Genomic DNA, 21382 nt, shown 5'->3' with positions numbered 1-21382 from the left:
TGTTCTAGTATTTTACATGTTAAGTACTTTGTAACTACACAGACGTTAACTCCAATACAGTATTCTCATTTGAATTGAAATGCTGTAACTAGCTTCTAGGAATTGACACCAGCATGAATTATATCTAAAAGTAAGATGATATCTTTATTAGTCACATGTACATTGAAACACACAGTGAAATGCATTTATTGCATAGAGTGTTCTGGGGGCAGCCCGCAAGTGTCACCACATTTCTGGCACCAACATAGCATGCCCACAACTTCCTAACCTGCACGTCTTTGGAATGTGGGAGGAAACCAGAGCACCCGAAGGAAACCCACACAGAGACGGGGAGAATGTACAAACTCCTTACAGACAGTGGCCGGAATTGAACCCGGGTCACTGGCTCTGTAAAGCGTTACACTAACTGCTACACTACAGTGCCTGCCCACATCTATGAAAAGGATAAATTGAATCCTTAGTTTTGTATATATACTGTAGATATAAAAAATAAGACAGGATTTTACATTTTCTTGGGACACGCACATTAACTGCAGCCCATTTTAAACACCTTGAAAGGATGCACAAACAGTAACAAAAAGCATTAGTAGAAATTCTTCACAATGGCTTTTGATGAGATGTTTCCAATAACTGGTATAGAAGGGTATCACATTGAAAAGAGTCAGAAAAAGAACTGAAGGGTAAGCTGAGAGCGAAATAAAAAGTCCTGACAAAGACAGCTTTAATGGGAATTCTATACAGCTGTTGATGCTGAGATGAAAATTTCTTTTAAAAAGCAAGTTAGTCACTTATTTAAAAAAAAGCATGAGATTGATTATCTAAGAAAGTGTAATAGGACTACCTGAGGAACTCCTGCAGTAATGTCTTGGAAAAGAAATGATATACTTCCAGTAACTGCAACCTTCTGCTGGTTTATATGGCTTAGCATAACAATAAATGTCTTTTTTTTAATAGGACCGTGCAAGATGATGACTAAAATCTGTATTCAGTGTCTATTAATTCAAGTATTATGAAAAAATAGTTATAGGGACCAATGGGCATATCTGAGCACCTGTTATTCCTTACTGTCCTCATTGCTTAGTTTACTAGCATATTTTAAATGAAAAAGAATAAACTGAAGAAATGCCAACCCAATGTTTCTGGTAGCCTAATGTAGCTCCCGAATACATAATTTGATAACAGACCCAACCAGTCTCCCTCCACCGCCACCCTCCTCTGATTGGCAGAACTGGTACTCACCCTTAACAACTTTTATTATGGCTCCTCCCACTTTCTCCAAACCAAAGGTGTAGCCATGGGCACTTGCATGGGCCCCAGCTATGCCTGCCTCTTTGTTGGCTACGTGGAACAGTCCATGTTCCAAGCCTACACTGGTAATGCCCCCCAACTCTTTCTCCGCTACATTGACAGCTGCATTGGGGCTGCTTCCTGCACCCGTGCTGAGCTCCTCAGTTTCATCAACTTTGCCTCCAACTTCCACCCTGCCCTCAGGTTCACTTGGTCCATCTCTGACACCTCGCCCCCCTTTCTGGATCTCTCTGTCTCCATCTCCAGCGACAGATTAACCACAGACATCTTCTACAAACCCACTGACTCCCACAGTTACCTTGACTACACCTCTTCCCACCCTGTCACTTGTAAGGCCGCCATCCCCTTCTCCCAGTTCCTCTGCCTCCGCTGCATCTGTTCCCATGCTGATAGTTTCCATTCCAGGACATCAGAGATGTCCTTCCTTTTCAGTAACCGGGGTCTCCCTTCCATCACCATCAATGCTGCCCTTGCCCATATCTCCTACACTTCCCACACGTCTGCCCTCACTCCCTCCCCCAGCCAACATAACGGGGACAGGGTTCCCCTCGTCCTCACCTACCACCCCACGAGCCTCCGCATCCAACACGTCATTCTCCACAACTTCCGCCACCTCCAACGGGATCCCACCACCAGGCACATCTTCCCCTCACCCCCTCTCCGCTTTCCATAGCAATCACTCTCTCTGCGACTCCTTTGTCCACTCGTCCCTCCCCACTGATAAGCCCCCTGGCACTTATGCCTGCAACCGCACCAACCTGATGGCCTCAATATCGATTTCTCTAACTTCCAGTAACTCCACCCCTTCTTTATCTTCCTCCCCCCCCCAACTGCTTTATCTTCCCTTATTCCTGTGGCTCCCTTCCCCCGCCTTGATGACCTGCCCATCTCCTCTCCTCTCCTCCCCCATCCTTTATTCCATGGTCCACTGCCCTCTCCTACTGGATTCCTCCTCCTTAAGCCCTTTGCCTCTTCTACCTATCACCTCTCAGCTTATTACATCTCCCCCATCTCCCCCACCCACCTACCTTCCCCCTTCACCTGGACTCGCCTATCACCTGAACTCATCTATGACCTGCCTCTGTGTGCTCCTCCCCCTCTCCCCACCTTTCTCTGGTTTCTTCCCTCTTCCTTTCCAGTCCCGATGAAGGGTCTCGGCCCAAAACGTCGACTGTTTATTTCCCTCCATGGATGTTGCCTGACCTCCTGAGTTTCTCCAGCACTTTTTGTGTATTGCTCCAGATTCCAGCATCTGCAGAATCTTTTATGTCTCTGTAACAAATTTGGCTACAGTTTACAACCTCAACTCATAGTCATACAGCACAGAAACAGGCCCGTTGGCCCAACTGGTCCGTGCCGACCAAGATTCCCATCCCATTTGCCTGCATGACCAAGCCAATACATTCAATTCATTATCCTCGAGGTGTAAGTTCACTGTTTTGATATTTTCTAATAACGAATCATCATGATGTGTAGTTCAGTAATGACATGGGCAGTTGTTTCTTCTTGAATTTAAAAAAAATATATATTGTAGAGCACAATGTCACTTTTGGAAGATAAAATAAGGAGATTTCAGTTTGAGAATTTCTCCACGAAGTATCGCATGTGCTGCTTTGAAGTTGCCCAGCAGAATTGGAGCTCGTACTGAAACAGGCGGGACTACATGTTTCTCACTTCCAAGGGGCCTTGTTGCATCAAATCTCCATCTAACTAAACTGAGCGTATTGAGTCAGTCCTGCAATTAGTGAATTATGAACCAGATGTTAAGCAACTTTAATGCAAAAACTTACTGTTTTTTTAATGGTTATTTTAGACTTGGAACTGTTTATTTAAAATCTTATTGGGTTTATTTTTCAGGTGCTGCTCTACATCTGCATGATTATGCCTTGCTGAACACAGATTGGTTGGTGAAGAATGCGACTTACCTACCTAATTGCTATATTTGCTTCACGGCTTCAGGAGGCGTCAGATTTCGTTTCTTCCTCAGAAGCCCGCAGAAAAGATTGACCGGGTGTTCAGAATGGGTTTTGCTTGAGAAGTACAGGCGTCAACTTAAAAATGTAACAGAATTTGATAACAGGTACAGATTGATCCATTCTAAATTGAAGATTTTAATCTAATGAATTATTTTACCAATTCTCCCCAATGCTCCAGAGAAGCTGAATTGTACTAGCATGTTGTTCAACAATTGTAGGTATTCTTTCAGCTCTTCACCCAACTGTTTCCACATGGGAACACTGACAGCAAATATTTTCAGGCAATACATCTAGGCCAAATCTGTCCTTAACTGGTGTTTGTATGTATTTGATAACTTGCTCTTTAGAAACCAATCAGGTAGAAAGATATTGGCTATCTTTCTTTATATAAGAAAACTGTAGTCAATTTTATTCTAGTTATCTGCTCTGGATGAATTTGGCTACACCATTATGGATTAAAAATGGCATCTGGGACATACCCATGTGGCTCAGGACCAGAGTAAACAGTGCATCTGCCTCTGAAAGAGGTGCTTTGTAATTCTTTGTGTTCTGATTTTGCTCTAGTTTTCCACAGTGGGAAGATTGAGATATCAGTGCCTCTAAAGCCTCTCTTGTAACCTAATGAATTCTGGCTATCAATCCACCCTTATGGAAGTCAAGTAGTATAGTTGAAGATCCAATGTTGGCAATATTCGATCTCGAATGCATTAAAAAAAAAGAGGCATTGGTATTCCCAAAGATGATAAAAATTGAGGATTGTGCAACATGTTTAGTAATTGATTTTTATCTTTTAAGATGGCTTCCTATCCCCAGTGCATTGCGTTAAATAATCCGAATTGTCATTTACAGTTCCATTGAACTTGTCATTCATGTCTGCAACCTCTAATGCCATGTGTAGCAATGTGTGTTCTTCCATTCATCCAGATTGACCCTCCCTCATTTCCCTAAACCTGTTTGTGGCAGAAAATTTAGGCATTTTCTGGCTAGTAAACTGCCCACCCCCCCCCCCTCCAAATTGGTATCTCCCCATCTTCAAAAGTTTTCTCTTTTACCAAATATGTGGATGTATTTTGCATTCTATTACTTGTTATCTGTTCTTAAGTAGTCACTTGGCTCATTAGTAGTATTCTAGCCTCAGCATTAGTAGGTTGAGAGTTTAGTCCTGGATTTGAACCTTAACGTATGCTAAAATTATGGTACAGTAAGGGGAAAGTGTTGTACTGTTGGCAGTACTATTGTCCCCTTCCAAATGAGAACCAACTGAGGCATTGTATGCCTGTTCAGGTAGATGTTTCAGGAAGAATGGTGTAATTCTCCCAGTTTTCTACTCGGTGTTTAACCCTTCTCTCAACAGCAACAGCTCTGATTATCTGTTTGTGCAAATTGTAGCCAACTTTTGCCCATCTGCTAATTGCCACTGCATTAAAAAAAAGTTCCTTGCCTGTGACATGCTTTAAGAAGTCTTGAAATGCAGGTTAATTATTTCTTCCATCCTGGTAAAGAGCTATTTTATTGTTTTAAATACGACACATTAGTAAGCAAAGGATTTGCATTAGACCTTGTATGTGTTCACAGTGTTTCAATTACTTTTGAAATTGTTGTTTCTTGTCTTGAGTACAAACATTGGGATGTCATGTCTGGTCACCATACTACAGGAAACATGATTAAGCTAGAAAGATTCACAAGGACGCTGCCTGGATTGGAGGGCTTGAGTTATAAAAAGATATTGGATTGACTAGGTCTATTTTCTGTGGAGCAAAGGAGGCTGAAAGGTGACATGATAGAGGTAAATAAAATGATGAGAGGCATAGATAGGGTAGATAGCTAGAGTCTGTTTCCCATGGTCGGTGTGCCTAAAACTAGAGGGTATAGGTTTAAGGTGAAATGGGGTCGGAGGGGTACATTTTTCACACAAAGAGTAGTTGATATCTGGAATGAGCTGCCAGAGGAGGTGGTGGAGGTAGGAACAGTAACAACATTTAAGAGGCATCTGGACAGGTACGTGAATGAGCAAGGCAAAGGGGAATATGGAATTAATGGAGGCAACTGGGATTAGTATAGATAAGCATGCTGGTCAGCATAGATGTGGTGGGCTGAAGGGCCTGTTTCTGTGCTGCAAAACTCTAACTCTATCCTGCTGAAATCAACAACTGCTTAATCTGCATATTTGGCAGCATCAGTTGACACAAGTGTGGGATAGTAACCAGGTCATCAGGAGAATTGTCCACTCTTTAAATCATATTATGGGAAGGTTTTACCTCCACAAAACTGACAGATAGGCCCCTAGTTTTAATATTTTAACTGATGAAGAATATCATGTCTGCTTTGGTATTGTAGTAGAATGTCAATCATTATTATGTGTGCTGTATATAGGTATTGTTGAAAGTTGACATTTTTTAATTGGTGTGAAACCTCTTCTATAATTACTAGTTTCATCAAGCCCTTTTTAAAGCAGGATTATAGGCTTAGATTATCAGTTAGATTCATGCTTTCTGGTTTAAAAAATTTACTGATAGTGTATTCTAGGCCAGCGAGTGAATGTAGGTAAAATTTCATCTTTCTTATTTAGTACCCAAAATACCACACAGAGTAAAAGTGAATTTGATTATAGTTATAATAATTAATCATGAATTATTAACATTATTTATGGGACAAAATGCACTAAGATTAAAATTTCATATTCTCGTACAGACTTTATTCCTGTACTGCTGATGCAAAAGAGCGGTTTGCTCTGATAGATGGAGGCAGAATAAAAAAACACACTGAAATAGAACTTTTTAGAAGTTTCTACATATTATAAATTTATAACCTGAAGCTTTTAACTGCTCCATGTATGATGTGGTGTATTTCCGGACTTCACAGATCAGAGGAATTGGGGTCAGATCTTGATTTCTGCTGAGATACCTGCTCTCAGCTGGAGCAAAAGAAGACGAGGCTGGATAGAGTGTCAGAGTTAAACAGCACAGAAACAGGCCCTTCGGCCCAACTCATCCATGCCAACCAAGTTGCCAATCGGGGCTAGATCCATTTGCCTGCATTTGGCTCATATCCCTCCAAACCTTTCCTATTCTTGTACCTCTTTAAATATCTTTTAGATGTTGTAACAGTAAACACCTCTACCACTTCCTCTGGCAGCCCATTCCATATATCTTTCAATTGGCCCCTGAGTTCCTAGCGTGGAGAAGAAAAATAAACCAGGCTCATCCAGCTGATTGTCATCCAATGTCATGTGACTGTAGCCAATGGATGTCATCATGGGGTTGGGATTGACCCTAATAGTGTCACTATCTTGTAATCTTTGTAAACTGTGGAACTTTACTTCTACATATGTTATTGCCTTCAGGAGAGTAGGAATACAATGCAGAGAACGATAAAAGACAACTACACTTGAACAAAGTGCAGTTGGACTTGATTGAAATTTTGCCATGTGCAGCTTTGTGGTGGGGAATCAAGGGTGTATGTTTTCCAAATTCATTGAATGTTGTGAACCAGGCAAGAATATGTGTAAGTGTTTGTCTCTCTCAGTCCAGCCATTCCTAGGATCTCATTACTACTTAGGCATTTGAAGCCAATAGAATTTTGTTGGCATTTGGGGAATAAACGAGGCCTTGGCTTTAAAGTTTGACCCTTTTTGCTATTTTTGCCTCACCAAGTACCAATGTTCTAAGTAGTTCTATATAACATGATTATAACCATCACAAATTTCTCTAACTGCTTTTAGGAATGAAGTATTCAGATAGACAAGCAGATACTTTGTGGGTGCCTGGCCAAGATAGGTAATGAAATTGTCAAGCAATCCCCTTCTTGCCAAGGATTTCTGAAAAACTATGATTGTCAACTAGCTCATAGTCCAGTCTTAAAGGGACATAAGATGAAACAGCAAAAAGCTGGCAAAAGTCATTGGAGAAGGGGAAAGGGGAACATGCCATTAATGTTTAAGATGGTTGTTTAGGTTGGTACTTCAGGCCATAAAGTTGAGCTCTAGACTCTTTTGTGTAAACTCTTGAGGAAGGTTTTGTAATCTCTCGAGGTTATTACAGATCACAAACAAATTCAATATTAAAGATGGAGAAGAAAAATCAACATGACATTTTGAATTTCATTTCCTTATAAACTGTTAGAGAGCAATGATTAACCCCTCTCCTATAGACACTTGTGAGACACTGTTAGAAGGAGGAGACTCCTGATGTTTAGAAAAAGCCTACGAAAAAAGATATAATAATGATGTGTGTTGTATTTGGAGTCATACAGCACAGAAACAGGCCCTTCAGCCCAACTTATCCATGCTGACCAATGTGCCCATCTAATCCCATTTGCCTGTGTTTGGTCCGTATCCCTCTAAACCTTTCCTATCACAAGTACCTGTCCAACTGTCTTTTAAATGTTGTTATTATTCCCGCCTCAACCTCTTCCTCTGGCAGCTACTTGCATATATGCACCACCATCTGCATGAAGATGTTACCCTCAGATCCCTGTTACATCCTTCCCCTCTCACCTTAAACTTATGTCCTCTAGGTTTTGATTTTCTTTTCCTTTAGGTTATTGTGTGTATTTAAATAAAAATGAAAAAAGGATCTATGAATTTACTTTAATGTTCTTTCTTTCACAAAATCTGAGGTAATAATCAAAGGGAGGAGAGCAGATGTAAATGTTACCTGTACTTTAGCACTGGGCAGGAAATAATATGTTTGAAATGAGCTAATATTGTAATTATGTTAGGTGGAGCCAGTCTCCTATGAATAAACAAATATGGCTGCAAGGAGTCTGCTACAGTTTCTTTGAACAGAATATCAAGGTTTAGCTTGAATCAAAGAAAATAGAATAAATCTAAAAGCATTGGAATTGCTCACCCTGAGGGCTTGACCAGTAAAAACAGAGAGTATCTGTGCCAAACGGAGATCAAACTTGTGCTAAATACTCGAGTTGGCCTATCTCAGCATGAGACATGAGCAGTATAATTGGTCTCAATGACTCAAGTCTTCATCAGATTCAAGCTAATTGTTATCCAGGGATCCCTCTGGAAATCTGTGTGTCGTTGTAGGATAAGAATATACTTGGGTTTGCTTTGACTTGCATGGTTAGGCTTGCTTCAAACACCCTCTCCAATGCTAAAAATCTTGTTACTTTTCTGAGAAGATGTGATCTTATGTACAGTAATCTGTTACACTCATCTAAACACAAGTAGCTGAAACACGGCTACATAAAGACAGGATTGACGTAATTTGTAAAAGTAAACTGGAGATAGCCACATGAGGGTAAATTACAGTCAGAAAAATGGGTGGCATTCGAGGAATAAAGAGTGAGAGGTCAAAACAAATGCATGGCCATAAACTTAAAAAGGTGAGGTTTACTGATCACAGCCCCACTGGATTTTGAGGAGCATGCGGGATAAGACTAGACAAAAAAGTGAAACTTGTAACGGATGCCAAAAATTCAATGCAGTAGAGAGCCTAGAGAGATATAGAAAGTGCAGGGTTAGAATCATGAAGAAATGTTGACTGGGGAATGAAAAATGTTTTATAAATACATATAAGACAAAAGGGTAAATTAGGAAAGAAAACCTATTAGAGACCAAAAATTAACCAGTATAACAGGAATATGGTTCAAAATGAATACTTCATCCTGCCCTCAGAGAAGGTGGGATGATATAGACATTGTGGTTAAGGAGGAAGATAATGAAACATAAAATAAAGGAAGGCAAATAATTAAAATAATAATAGCAATAATAAGATATTTCTAAAAATGTTTAAAAATAAAATTGCTAGTCCTGGTGAAATATATCCTAGGCTCTGACTATCCTCTTCCTATCTTTGTTGATATTATGTTGTGGTCCCAAAGGGAGTAAAAGATGAGCAGCAGAGTTACAGGCCAAGTAGGATAATATTGGTCGCTAACAAAATTGAGGAACAGTATAAATCATTGTTTGGAAAGGCAATAAATAATCAACCATACATTTGTTAGGAAAGGTCAAGGCTGTCCAATGACTGAACCATTTTGAGTTGGTAACAAGGAGGTTTAATGAAAGTAAACTATCTGATGTGGTTTATATGGATTTTAAAAAGAGTTGCGTGGCAGACTGATGAGTAAGGGGTGGGTCCACGGAATCAGGGAAAGTGATTCAGTAGCTGGAAGAAAAGGGTAATTGTCAGCAGGAATTTTAATGTGTAGAAAGGTGTTTTCAATGGAGTCTTAGAGCCATACAGAATGGAAACAGGCCATTTGGCCACCCACACCCACACCAACAAATGGGCACCCACCTGTAATAATCCCATCTTCCAGCACTTGGCCCATTGCCTTCTATGCCTAGATGATTCAAGTACTTATATAGATTTTCCTTAAATGTTGTAAGTGAATCTGCTTCCACCACTGTCAGGCAGTGTATTCCAGGTACTCACCACTCTTTGGGTGTAAAGGTCCCCTTCAGATCTCCTTACCTTAAATCTATGTCTTTCAGTTTTATTCACCTCTGGTAAGGGGAATAGATTCCTTCAGTCGACCCTATATAAATTACCTCTCATAATTTTATATACCTCAATCATGTCCCCTCTTAACCTCCTGTGCTCCAGGGATAGGGTTCCACTTGGCTCTGTTGGGTCCATTGCGTTTCTTTGCAATATTTATCAATCTAGGAGGCGTTAAGTAAAAAGTTTAACAAGTGATAAAAAAATTGGCTATGTCATTGATAATGACGATGAAAGCCTATACTGGAGAAAGATAACAATAGATTAGTAGGTGGGCAGAAAGGTGGCAAATGGAATTCATTCTGGAAGAGTGTGAAGTAATGCATATGGGGTAGTCAAACAAGGTGAGGGAATACTTAATAAATGGGAGCACACCACACTGAGAAGTGCAAAGAACAGTGGAATGTCGCAGAGATTGGTCACAGATATCTGAAGGTTCTGGGACAGGTAGATAAAACAGGCTATGGGACTCTAAATTGGTTGAGGCTTGGAACTTAAGAACAGTGCTGGAATTGTGTATTTTGTTCATAAAATCTAGTTGGGCTGCAGCTGGAATACAGTGTACACTTCTGGCTCTTGCATTACAGGAAGGATGTTTCAGAACTAGAGAGGGAGTGGAGAAGACTTATAAGGATGCTCTTGGCTCTACAAATTTATTTTTTAAAGATGCAATTTTAAGCAAGGTATTCATGTGCATTGTTTTTAAAACAAGTGTTCAATTTGAATATGTGTGCATGATCCAAAGTGCTTTGAATCATCTATACGCCATGAAAATTGAACAGTACAATTAAGTTTTTAAAAAAACAATGTTCATATTGAAGCAAAATTCATATTTGATAAATATAACTATATTTTTTCCCTACAGTTTATTGAGAAATCTTACATTGGTAACAGAAAATCCAGAAGAAGCCTACCAATCGCAAAATGTAGTATGGGGAAGATTTGAAGACTTATTTAAAGCTGCTTCCAGTCTTATTTCCTATGCCCTCGTGTTTAAAACATACTTCTATGAGGCTTTGTGGGAATTCTATCGTGATAATGTACTATACATAGAGATACGAGCCTTGCTGTTGCCGGTATGTATAAAATGCTTCATTATGAAACAATGTTTCTTCTGTGGTGTTTTGGATCAAATCAGGGACATCACCAAAACATAGCTTTCAACTCTTAACAACCAGTCCTGGGTTTTCAATTTAGTTCAGTCCGTCCTAGGGAGACTTGATTAAGTTAGGTGCAATTATAAAAACAAATAATTGTTAATGGTTATAAGTAGAATGGGGTGGAATGGAGTATTCCGGGGGGAAAAACATCTGAAATGGGGTGTAGCAAAAAAAGTTCAGATTTTAAGCCCTATTTCCATATTTAGTTTCACAGCACACAGTTTCTGCGCAAGAATACATCTGGAAGGGGGTAGATAAGGTGCAGTTATCCATGCCTAATTAAACCTTAATGGTACAGTGGTAAGCATAATGCATTTTATTTTCTCGTACATGTTACAAGAAAAAAAGGTGAAAGGAAAGAGTGAAAATGAAACCACAGAACAGATGAAGAAAAGGAAGTGAAGGGATGAAACTAGCCCTTTTCATTCAACTCATTCTTTCTCCTTCCTGAATCCGCCTGGGTTTAAACCAGACCCCCACTCATCTTAACAGCCTGTCCACTGGAATCTCTGCATTGAGACGTGGGCATGCATGCATATGCAATAAGACTAAAGTAGGCCATGTGGTCCCTCCAGCCTCTCCCATTTAATAATTGATCTGATTTTAGCCTGAACTCAACTTTCCCGTGACAATCTTTCACCCTTTTGCTTATCAAATATTTGTCCACTCTGTCTTAAAAATATTTGAAGAATCTGCTCCCACCAGCCTTTGAGAAAGAGAATTCCAAAGACTCATGACCCTCTGAGAGAGAAGATACTGTCTCAATTCTATCTTAAATTCAATACACATGTAATTGGTTTGAGTCCATAGAGATTAACACATAGCAGTTACTGTGTGGGGTTCATTTGAATAAATGATGGATAGCATTTTACATTCTGCAATGGTGTTCTATAGAACACTTAGAATCTGTGCCTAGTCTCAGTAATCTTGGCTGAGGGAAATGGACTCTGCAGAAAGTCAGTCCCTAGGTATTTCATGATAGTGGTTCGAGAAAATCATTTGATGGTCTTCCACTTGCATTAATGAATACATTATAGTCCAAGTTATAATTTTCTTTAGTGTTATCCATTATATTTCAAACGTGCTGTTCAAGTCATTGGCCAAGAAATTCAATCACATTCAATGCTGCTTTATTCACTTGTGCAATTGAAAATTGGCTTTTATCTGCAGAGGAGGTTACCAAGAAAGTAGACGAAGGAAAGGCTGTGGATGTTGTCTACATGGACTTTAGTAAGGCCTTTGACAAGGTCCCACATGGGAGGTTAGTTAAGAAGGTTAAGACACTAGGTATCCATGGAGAGGTTGTAAAGTGGATTCAAAATTGGCTGTGTGGAAGAAGACAGACAGTGGTAGTGGATGATTGTTTCTCAGACTGGAGGCCTGTGACTAGTGGTGTGCCTCAGGGATCTGTGCTGGGACCATTGTTGTTTGTTGTCTATTATCAGTGATCTAGATGATAATGTGGTAAATTGGATCAGCAAGTTTGCTGATGACACTAAGATTGGAGGTGTTGTGGACAGCGAGGAAGGCTTTCAAAGCTTGCAGAGGGATCTGGACCAACGGGAAAAATGGGCCAGAAAATGGCAGATGGAACTTAATGCACAAAAGTGTGAGGTGTTGCATTTTGGAAGGACAAATCAAGGTAGGACATACACAGTAAATGGTAGGGCACTGAGGAGTGCGGAGGAACAAAGGGATCTGGGAGTTCAGATACATAATTCCCTGAAAGTGGCATCACAGATAGACAGGGTTGTAAAGAAGGCTTTTGGCATCCTGGCATTCATAACTCAAAGTATTGAGTATAGGAGTTGGGATGTTATGTTGAGGTTGTATAAGACATTGGTGAGGCCAAATTTGGAGTATTGTGTGCAGTTCTGGTCACCTAACTATAGGAAGGATATCAGTAAGATTGAAAGAGTGCACAGAAGATTTACTAGAATGTTGCCGGGTCTTAAGGAGTTGAGTTACAGGGAAAGATTGAACAGTTTAGGACTTTATTCCTTGGACCGTAGAAGAATGAAGGGAGATTTGATAGAGGTTTACAAAATTATGAGGGGTCTAGACAGAGTAAATGAGAGTAGGCTCTTTCCACCTAGATTAGGAGAGATAAGTACGAGAGGACATGGCTTTAGGGTGAAAGGGGGAATATTAGGGGGAACTTCTTTACTCAGAGAGTGGTGGGAGTGTGGAACGAGCTGCCATCTGACGTGGTAAATGCAGGCTCACTCTTAAGTTTTAAGAATAAATTGGATAGATACATGGATGGGAGAGGTCTGGAGGGTTACGGACTGGGTGCAGGTCAATGGGACTAGCGGAATAAAGTTTCGGCACAGACTAGAAGGGCTGAATGGCCTGGTTTTCTGTGTTGTAGTGTTCTATGGTTCTATAAATTTGTCTGATGTATTTTCTGCATCAGTCACAAACAGATTGACAGCATTGCTCATTTTGAAGTATTGGGGGAGAACTTAGATTACGTTGACTACGAGTGACTAGCATTGGTCGCTCCTTGGACAGTTATGTTTCATTAATGAGCATTGCTGGATTGGAACCCCCGTAAGCCGAGTCCCGTGCTTGACTATTGGCTACTGCCCCAGCTGGACTTTCCATTACCCAAGACTCCTGAATTCCCCCAGAGCCACGATCGTTCCCTCATCATGGCCCTCACCTCCACCAATTGTTCCCAACTCCTTCCTTTTCCATTCATGGCAAATTTGCTCAGCAACCAGACCCCTATCCCCTCAACATTTAGCTTTCTCATTGATCCAACCCTAGGTCCCAGTCCTCATCCTCCAACTGCCAGACCTCCTGACATGGTCTAATGATGTAATGAGTAATCTCTTTTGGGCAGTAAGAGAATTACAGTTGTGTTTAAGAGGGAAAAGTCACCAAGATACTACTACAGTTCCAAAAGTAGTATCTGTGACATGATACGAAACTTCCTTATGATTTCTCATTCATTCAAGTATGTTGGCAGTACTCTGTCTCGAGGCTTACCTGGGTGACGTGCTGGAAGTTTCCTAACACCCAGTGGACCATATTCAAGCAAGGAATTGACATCACATTGAGAGGGAGAGAGAAATTGGAGAATAAATTAAGCAGAAAAAGAAACGGAAGGAAGGCTTCATCATAACCTGGTTCAGTTTTTTCCATTTATAGGTAGTGCAACAAAATATTTATACTAATACTAAATTATTACATCTTTTCAAATTATTTATAAATGTGGATGCTTAATTAAAGTTGGTCTATATTCTAAAACTACTGTCAATTTAACTGTTCATATTCAAATACAATATAGAAAGCAGCTGGGTCCTTGATCTCATGCCATCTAAAGGGAACTGGCGCTGAAAACCATTCTCCTAACTCCAGATGTAATAAAAGAATGTCTTGGGTGGCCATCTCCAGTGCTTTTAAGTAGTTTCTGACCAGAAAATTAAACATTAATAATGCAATCAGGAAAGATAGGAAAATCAAGCTTGCTTATGTGTTTTATGTTCTGATCAATGTCAATATCAAAAGAATTGTCTTTGCCTTTCTCATACCAGTTTATCTCAACTAAAGTTTGCTCAGACTTTAAGAAGAGGATCAAATGAAAATAATCTTAAGTCTGTTATTGTACATTAAGGAAATTTGCAGCAGAGTGTTATAAAAAGTGTACTGTTACAACAGGGTTTCTCTTGTGTACCCAGAATCCAAATTTCCCAGAATCCAAACTTCACTGAGAATCCAAATTTCAGTCTTCAAGGCAAATCTACTTTGATGTTTTAAAATGAGAACTGAAGTAAAGGTAGATTATGACATATCAAAGGAGAGGACTGAGTGATACATGGGTCCTTCCCCCATGGAAATGAAGAAAACAGTTCCCATAATCTGGGGTTGGCACCACCACTGACCTCCGCCTCAAATATCAAAGGCAGATTGCCTCCTGAGCTGCTTGCAGTTCTCCTTCTGGTTTGGGTAGGATCCTCTAATCTCTTAACTGCTCTTGGTCCTTCCTCTCTTCCACTGAACTGACGGACAAATCATCTGCCATTGTACCCCTCCTTCTCCATTGATTCCACGCCTTCCTGTTCCAATGTAGCCACTCTGTCTTCAGCAATGATGTCCCTACCAAGAGAAGTCTCCCAATAACTCCGCCACTTACCTTGTCCAGTATCTATCCTCCACCTCAAAAAAAGCTGTTTTTGCAAGCATGGGCACACATTCCATATGGATGATATCCTCCAACTCCACATTCCCACTAGTTCAACCTTATCTACTGGCATTGATATCTTTGTGCTGTTGGAAGATCCTTCATTCAGATGAAGTTGTGGATTTGTTTCAAATTAATTTTGAGTTGCAACTTATCTTCAATGCTGTCACGCCACCCAATTAATTCCATTCAATTATCCTTGACTTCATCCATCTTCCCAGCCACACACTCTAGTGATGTGAAACTTTCTGTTTGACCTGGAATTGTGCTTCAAATTCCACCTCCTAACCATCACCAGAACCATTTACTTGTATATCTGCAATAATGTCCCTTTAACTTTTAACCTACCTTTGCCACTGTCGAACTTTTATCCCAACTCTAATCAATTGTAGGGCCTATCAATCATTCTTCATAAACACCACTTGTTTAGAGTTAAGCTTCTGGATGCTGCATTGCGTTGAACCCTACGAGGTAATCACCCATTACCTCAGCCAACTTGCTGTCCCTCATTGCGGTGAATCTTAATTCCTCCCTTTCAAATCCTCATCCATTTGGTCTTGACCCACTCCTCTGACCTGGCAGTGCTTCCACACTTTTTGGTATGACCTCTGGCCTTCTGTGCATCAATCCCTCCCTTCATTCTACCATTTCTGCCAGCAGCATTCACTTACCTAAGAATTGCTCCAAGATTCCCCGTCTAGCCTTCCTTTCTTTTGATCCACATTTTTAAAATCTGTACTTTCACCAATAGTTTTGATTGCCTCCCTTATACGGTATTTGCATCACAGCTCTATGTCCATTTCTTTCTTTCTTTCTTCTATTTAATGTATTATTTCATTAAAAATAGCATTCTTAGTTTTATACCAATCTTTCTTGGACCTGATTCTTGCCATAGTGGTTTAAATTACATAGTTTACTGAGGGGGAAAAATTATTATATATACACTTTGCATTAAAGACTGCAAGCAAAGGACCACTTTGTCAGCATGTAGAGCATAACTACAGCCCATTGAAACACACTCCTTATATAGCTTTTGTGCAGGATCATTGATCTGCCACAGACTGACAGGAACTCAAAAGAAACCATACAAATTAGTTTCAGTTCTAATAGCTCCTCTTGGGTATTTCGTCTTCGGGTATAGGGGCTAATTAAGATGTTGTAATTCAGACATGATAAAGGTATCAACTGAGTTATCCAGATTTCATGAATGATAGAAGTGTCAGATTCATTGCCTGATGTATTTATGTTCCAGTTATTACATGTCAAGGAAATAAAAATTGTTGAGTCTGTGGCTTCATTTAAAAACTGAAATATTAATGTCCTGTGCAGAATTGTGTAACTTTGGGAAAATCTTCACTGATAGTGTACATGATGCCCATGGATAGGTAACTGAACCAAACTTCTTAGTGGAAAATAATTTAATTTGCTTTTAAGATTTTTTAAAATGTTATTTTAGTTTAGTTCTGCTTGCTTCACATTGATTTTGCTGGGCAGTTTTTTCTGTTTTTTTTTCCATTGGTGGCTTCAGAAGGATCAATGAAGTGTTATTGTTAATCCTTTCATTTTTTTCATGTTTAAATTACAGAAAATAGAGGATGGGAATTCTCTAGGGGGTTCTAAGTATGCTGCATACTTCAGCTGAAGAGTTTTTGAGGAGCCAGCGACTTCTGAGGTTTTTATTGTCCATATCCATTGCAATCCCCCACTTGAACCCAGACAGGTTCAAGGTAACTTGTCTTCACCATCTGCTGTTTAGAGTGCAGGCAGCCACAGAGTTGCACCATATGTACAGGATGGCCTGGGGACAATATTTGGAATTGACAGCTCATCCTGTGGAAGTAAGGGTTAGTGCAGTTACCAGCTGGTAGCTTTCACGCTGTTAGATTCTTCCAGACTACTCGGAGATCTGCCTCATTGGGCTTATTACAATGTCCTTCTCAGACAGCCCCTTTGGGTTGAGGATGATTGGCTTCACAGAACTAGAGTTGAATCAAATAAAGGATTCTCAAACTAAGCCACAAGTGGGGCAGGCATCACCTGTTTGATGAAGCTGGTAGGTGTTACAGAGGTGGTGTACTCCATCTGTTGTTTACACTGGGCTTCCATGTCCTCCCAACAAATAGATTTGAGGTTCTCAGTGCCATCCTGAATGGTCCTTCATTATGAGCGGAGGGAATGTTACATTTTTTCAAGAAGGCTTTGAGAGCATCCACGAATCCTTTCCCTTGTCCACCCCGATATCCTTTTGCTATGACAGACCTTAGAAAGCCTGCTTGGGAGTCTGGTGTCAGGCATGTGAATCACGTGGGCTGTCCATTGGTGCCAACTGATTGTAATTAGAGGCTTGATGTTGGAAATGTTGACGTAGGAGAGGATACTGATGTTGGTTCAGTTGCCCGCCAGTGGATTGGAAGATTTTGCAGATACACCACCTACACAGTAGGGGCAAATTACAGTGGCCAATTAACCTACCAACCCAAACATCTTTGGGATGTGGGAGGAAACCGGAGCACCCGGAGGGAAACCCACATAGTCACAGGGAGAACATGCAAACTTTACGCAGATAGCATCCCAAGTTCAGGATTGAACCCAGGTCTCTGGCACTGAGGGAGCAGCTCTCCCAGCTTTGCCACTCTGCTGTCCACAGCACACACCAGTGATTGAATATGTGTATAGAAAAAATTAGGATAATTATTATTGTCTGGTCTTGCTTTTCCCTTACGTGCAATTTAATGGAGTTGTTCACCATTCAGGATTCTTAGCTGCCTGGAATATGCTGCGTATGGGGAGATGCGATTATAAAACTCTTGAATTTTTTGCCGGTAGTGGGATTTTATATTAACCCTATTTCTATAGTTTTCCAAGATGTCTTGGTCTAGGCAACTATGTAGCAAAGATGTTGGATTCTTGCTATGAATCACAAAATAATGATTCTTTTACACTGAAACAAAGGTTAAAAAAAATTAATAGAGTTTTAAATTTTGTTTTTGACGAACGGCAAACAGACTTTGATGACTAGGGCTAATGTGATGAACATTCCAATAAATGGTCTGTGATTCACAATATAAGATTAAGATGTATTTATTAGTCACATGTACATCGAAACACACAGTGAAATACATCTTTTTTGTGTAGAATGTTCTGGGGGCAGCCTGCAAGTGTCGCCATGCTCCCGGCGCCAACATAGCATGCCCACAACTTCCCAACCTTGTACGTCTTTGGAATGTGGGAGGAAACTGGAGCACTCGAAGGAAACCCACACAGACACAGGGAGAACGTACAAACTCCTTACAGACAGTGGCCGGAATTGAACCTGGTTTGCTGATACTGTAAAGCGTTACGCTAACCACTACACAACCACTATTATTCAATGAATAGAGACCATGGAAATAATTTTATGAGTTAAAGAGAAATGTAGCAAAGCCATAGGTATGAAAGGAAGCCTAAACCTCTGGTAGCCTGCAAATTGATGTTATCCTTTGAAAGGCTGCATTTGGCAAATTTAAGAAATGATTTAGGTTGACACTTTACAGACAGTACAGAGACTGAACGGAATCACCAGAAGCTAGATAATGTGGGATTCTGTACACTTCTGCAGAGAAAGCTGATCAATGTTCATGCTTGGGCTAATGAGTGGCAAGTAACTTTTGTGCCAGGCAATACCATTTCCAGTAAAAGGGAGGCTGACCACCAGTCCTTGACTGGCATCCCATCTGGCTTCCTGAACATTCCCCTCCTTCCACCACCAGTGCATTGTTGACACGGTGTAGCATCTACAGAATACACAGCATCAACTCAGAAAGGCATAGTCAGTAACGCCACCTAAGTGTGCAATCTTTATCTCCTAGAAGGACAGAGGCAGCAGTCCAACAGGAACTCTGCAAGTTTGCCTCCAAGTCACACACCATTCTGTCTTAGATATATGTACGTGTGTGCCTTCACTTTCACACTGAAAACTCCAGAGTGTTCTACCAAACAGCATTGTGAGAGTAACTTCATCGCAAGGACTGCAGTAGTTCAAGAAGACAGCTTTTATAAAAGACTTTTGTTCACTGGCAAACAAACACGCACTACTCCTTCTCAAAGGAACAATCATTAAATATTGACAAACCAATGAGTGAATTGTGATAAAGCATTTTTCCCATCTTGCCTTTGCTCTGTTGACAATCATATCAACATCCATTTGACCATTTTTTAAAAAATGAATACAAACCACAGACAAATCAAAATTCCAAACCATATTTAAACATCCAGTCAAGACGAGCATGTTATCATTGACCAGTTATCCTTGTACAAACTTTGGTGCATATCTCATTAATGGCTTACAGCTCCCATTTACCCGTACTTCCAGTGGCTGCAGCCTTGCTGGTGGTAGCTTGCTCACCTGTAGCACACCCACGAAAATGAGATGGGAGTATGAATGTTGCATTCTGCATTTTGTCAAACAGGTCATTTGATTGTAAACTTAATGAATTGTTAACTGACACTCTGTATGTTTTAGGTGTATGAACTCAATGGCACCTTGCATGACAAGGAGTGGTCCATTATGGCTTACCAGGAGGTTGCAAGACAATTCCAACATGATAATCCTGACTTTATGGGGGCCAAAGTCATATTTTCAACAGCTAGGTAGGATATGACAACACGGTATTTCTGTCTGATGTTACAAACTAGCGCTGCTTTAAATGGCAATTCTAATGCACACCATTGATTCACCGCTGAACCTTGTTCCAAATCATAGTGAAGGAGGCATTGGAAACAATCAGGCATTGCAAGTCTGGAGATATTTCCAGCTAGGATCAAGACAGTGAATTACACAGTGGATGGTAGGGCTCTGAGGTGTGCGGTAAAACAAGGGGACCTGGGAATACAGATCCATATTTCCTTGAAAGTGGCATCGCAGGTAGATAGGTCGTAAAGAGAGCTTTTGGCATTTTGGCCTTCATAAATCAGGGCATTGAGTACAGCAGTTGGGATGTTATGTTGAAGTTGCACAAGACGTTAGTGAGGCTGAATTTAGAGTATTGTGTGCAGTTCTGGTCACCTACCTACAGGAAAACTATCAATCAGCTTGAAAGAGTACAGAGAAAATTTATAAGGATATAGCCAGGACTTGAGGACCTGAGTTATAGGGAAAGGTTGAATAGGTTAGGACTTTATTCCTTGGAGTGCAGGAGAATGAGGGGAGATCTTGTAGAAGTATACAAAATTATGAGGGGTATAGATAGGGTGAATGCATACAGGCTTTTTCCCCTAAGGTTGGGTGAGACTAGAACTAGAGTTCATAGGTTTAGGGTGAAATATATATAAGGGGAACGTGAGGGAAAAGGGTGGTGCGAGCGTGGAACAAGCTGCCAGCGGAAGTGGTAGATGTGGGTTCATTTGTAACATTTAATAGAAGTTTGGATAGGTACATGAATGGGAGGGGTTTGGAGTGATGTGGTCTGGGTGCAGGTAGATGGGACTAGGCAGAAAATCAGGTCAGCATGGACTAGATGGGCCAAAGGGCCTGTTTCTGTGCTGTAGTGCTCTGTGACTCTAGGTTGGGACTTTTATCATTGGAACATAGGTGATCTTATAGAGGTGTACAAAATCATGAGTGGCATGGATGGGTGAATGTGCACAGTCTTTTTCCCAGGGTTGGGGAATCAAGAACTAGAGGGCATAGGTTTAAGGTGAGAGGGGAGAGGTTTAATAGGAAACTGAGGGGCAACTTTTTCATCCAGAGGGTGGTCAATATATGGAACGAGCTGCCAGAGGGGAGTGGTTGAGGTGGGTACATTAACAACATTTGAAAGGTACTTGGACAGGTACATGGATAGGAAAGATTTAGAGGGATATGGGCCAAACGCGGGCAAATGGAACTATCTTAGATGGGAATCTTGGTCGGCATGGACTGGTTGGGCTGAAGGGCCTGTTTCCGTGCTATATGACTCTATGACTCTAAGAGAAAAAAGGAGTGGTATTCCTCTGTCTTGCTCATTGGGTTTAGTTAACTTAAGTCAACTGACTGGCTTGGGCTTAACAAACCTGATATCCACTGTGCACACGCTGAGGTCCCACAAACGACAAATTGTTATATGACCAAGTAGTGTATAGATTGAGGAAACGATATTAGTCACAACACCTCCCTGTTTATCTGTAATTCCAGGAGAGGTAGAAGGGAAGCATGTTTATACATTTCATCCTTACATTAGTAAGGCTGTCCTTTGCTAGTGTATCAACATATTCATAAAATTCATAGCCTGTAATTTGAGCCCACAAGGTGACATTGCCACGAATTGAACC

At 40.6% G+C, this 21382-nt stretch overlaps 1 protein-coding gene across 3 annotated transcripts in view; it reads left to right on the top strand.

The window, feature by feature from the left end:
* Nucleotides 1-21382, top strand: part of ada2a (adenosine deaminase 2a) — a 49880-nt gene that overhangs the window by 12040 nt on the left and 16458 nt on the right. For 2 of the 3 annotated variants that reach the window (XM_052030803.1, XM_052030801.1), the window contains exons 2-4: nt 3166-3388; nt 10611-10821; nt 19596-19723. In XM_052030803.1, coding sequence (XP_051886763.1) covers nt 3166-3388; nt 10611-10821; nt 19596-19723 — 562 coding nt within the window. The remainder of the gene's footprint in view (nt 1-3165; nt 3389-10610; nt 10822-19595; nt 19724-21382) is intronic. The other variant, XM_052030804.1, reaches the window with a different exon arrangement.

The sequence above is a fragment of the Pristis pectinata genome, chromosome 15 (assembly GCF_009764475.1).
Source record: "Pristis pectinata isolate sPriPec2 chromosome 15, sPriPec2.1.pri, whole genome shotgun sequence".
In the NCBI taxonomy this organism is placed as follows: Eukaryota; Metazoa; Chordata; class Chondrichthyes; order Rhinopristiformes; family Pristidae; genus Pristis; species Pristis pectinata.
This window is presented reverse-complemented; position numbering and strand designations above follow the sequence as displayed.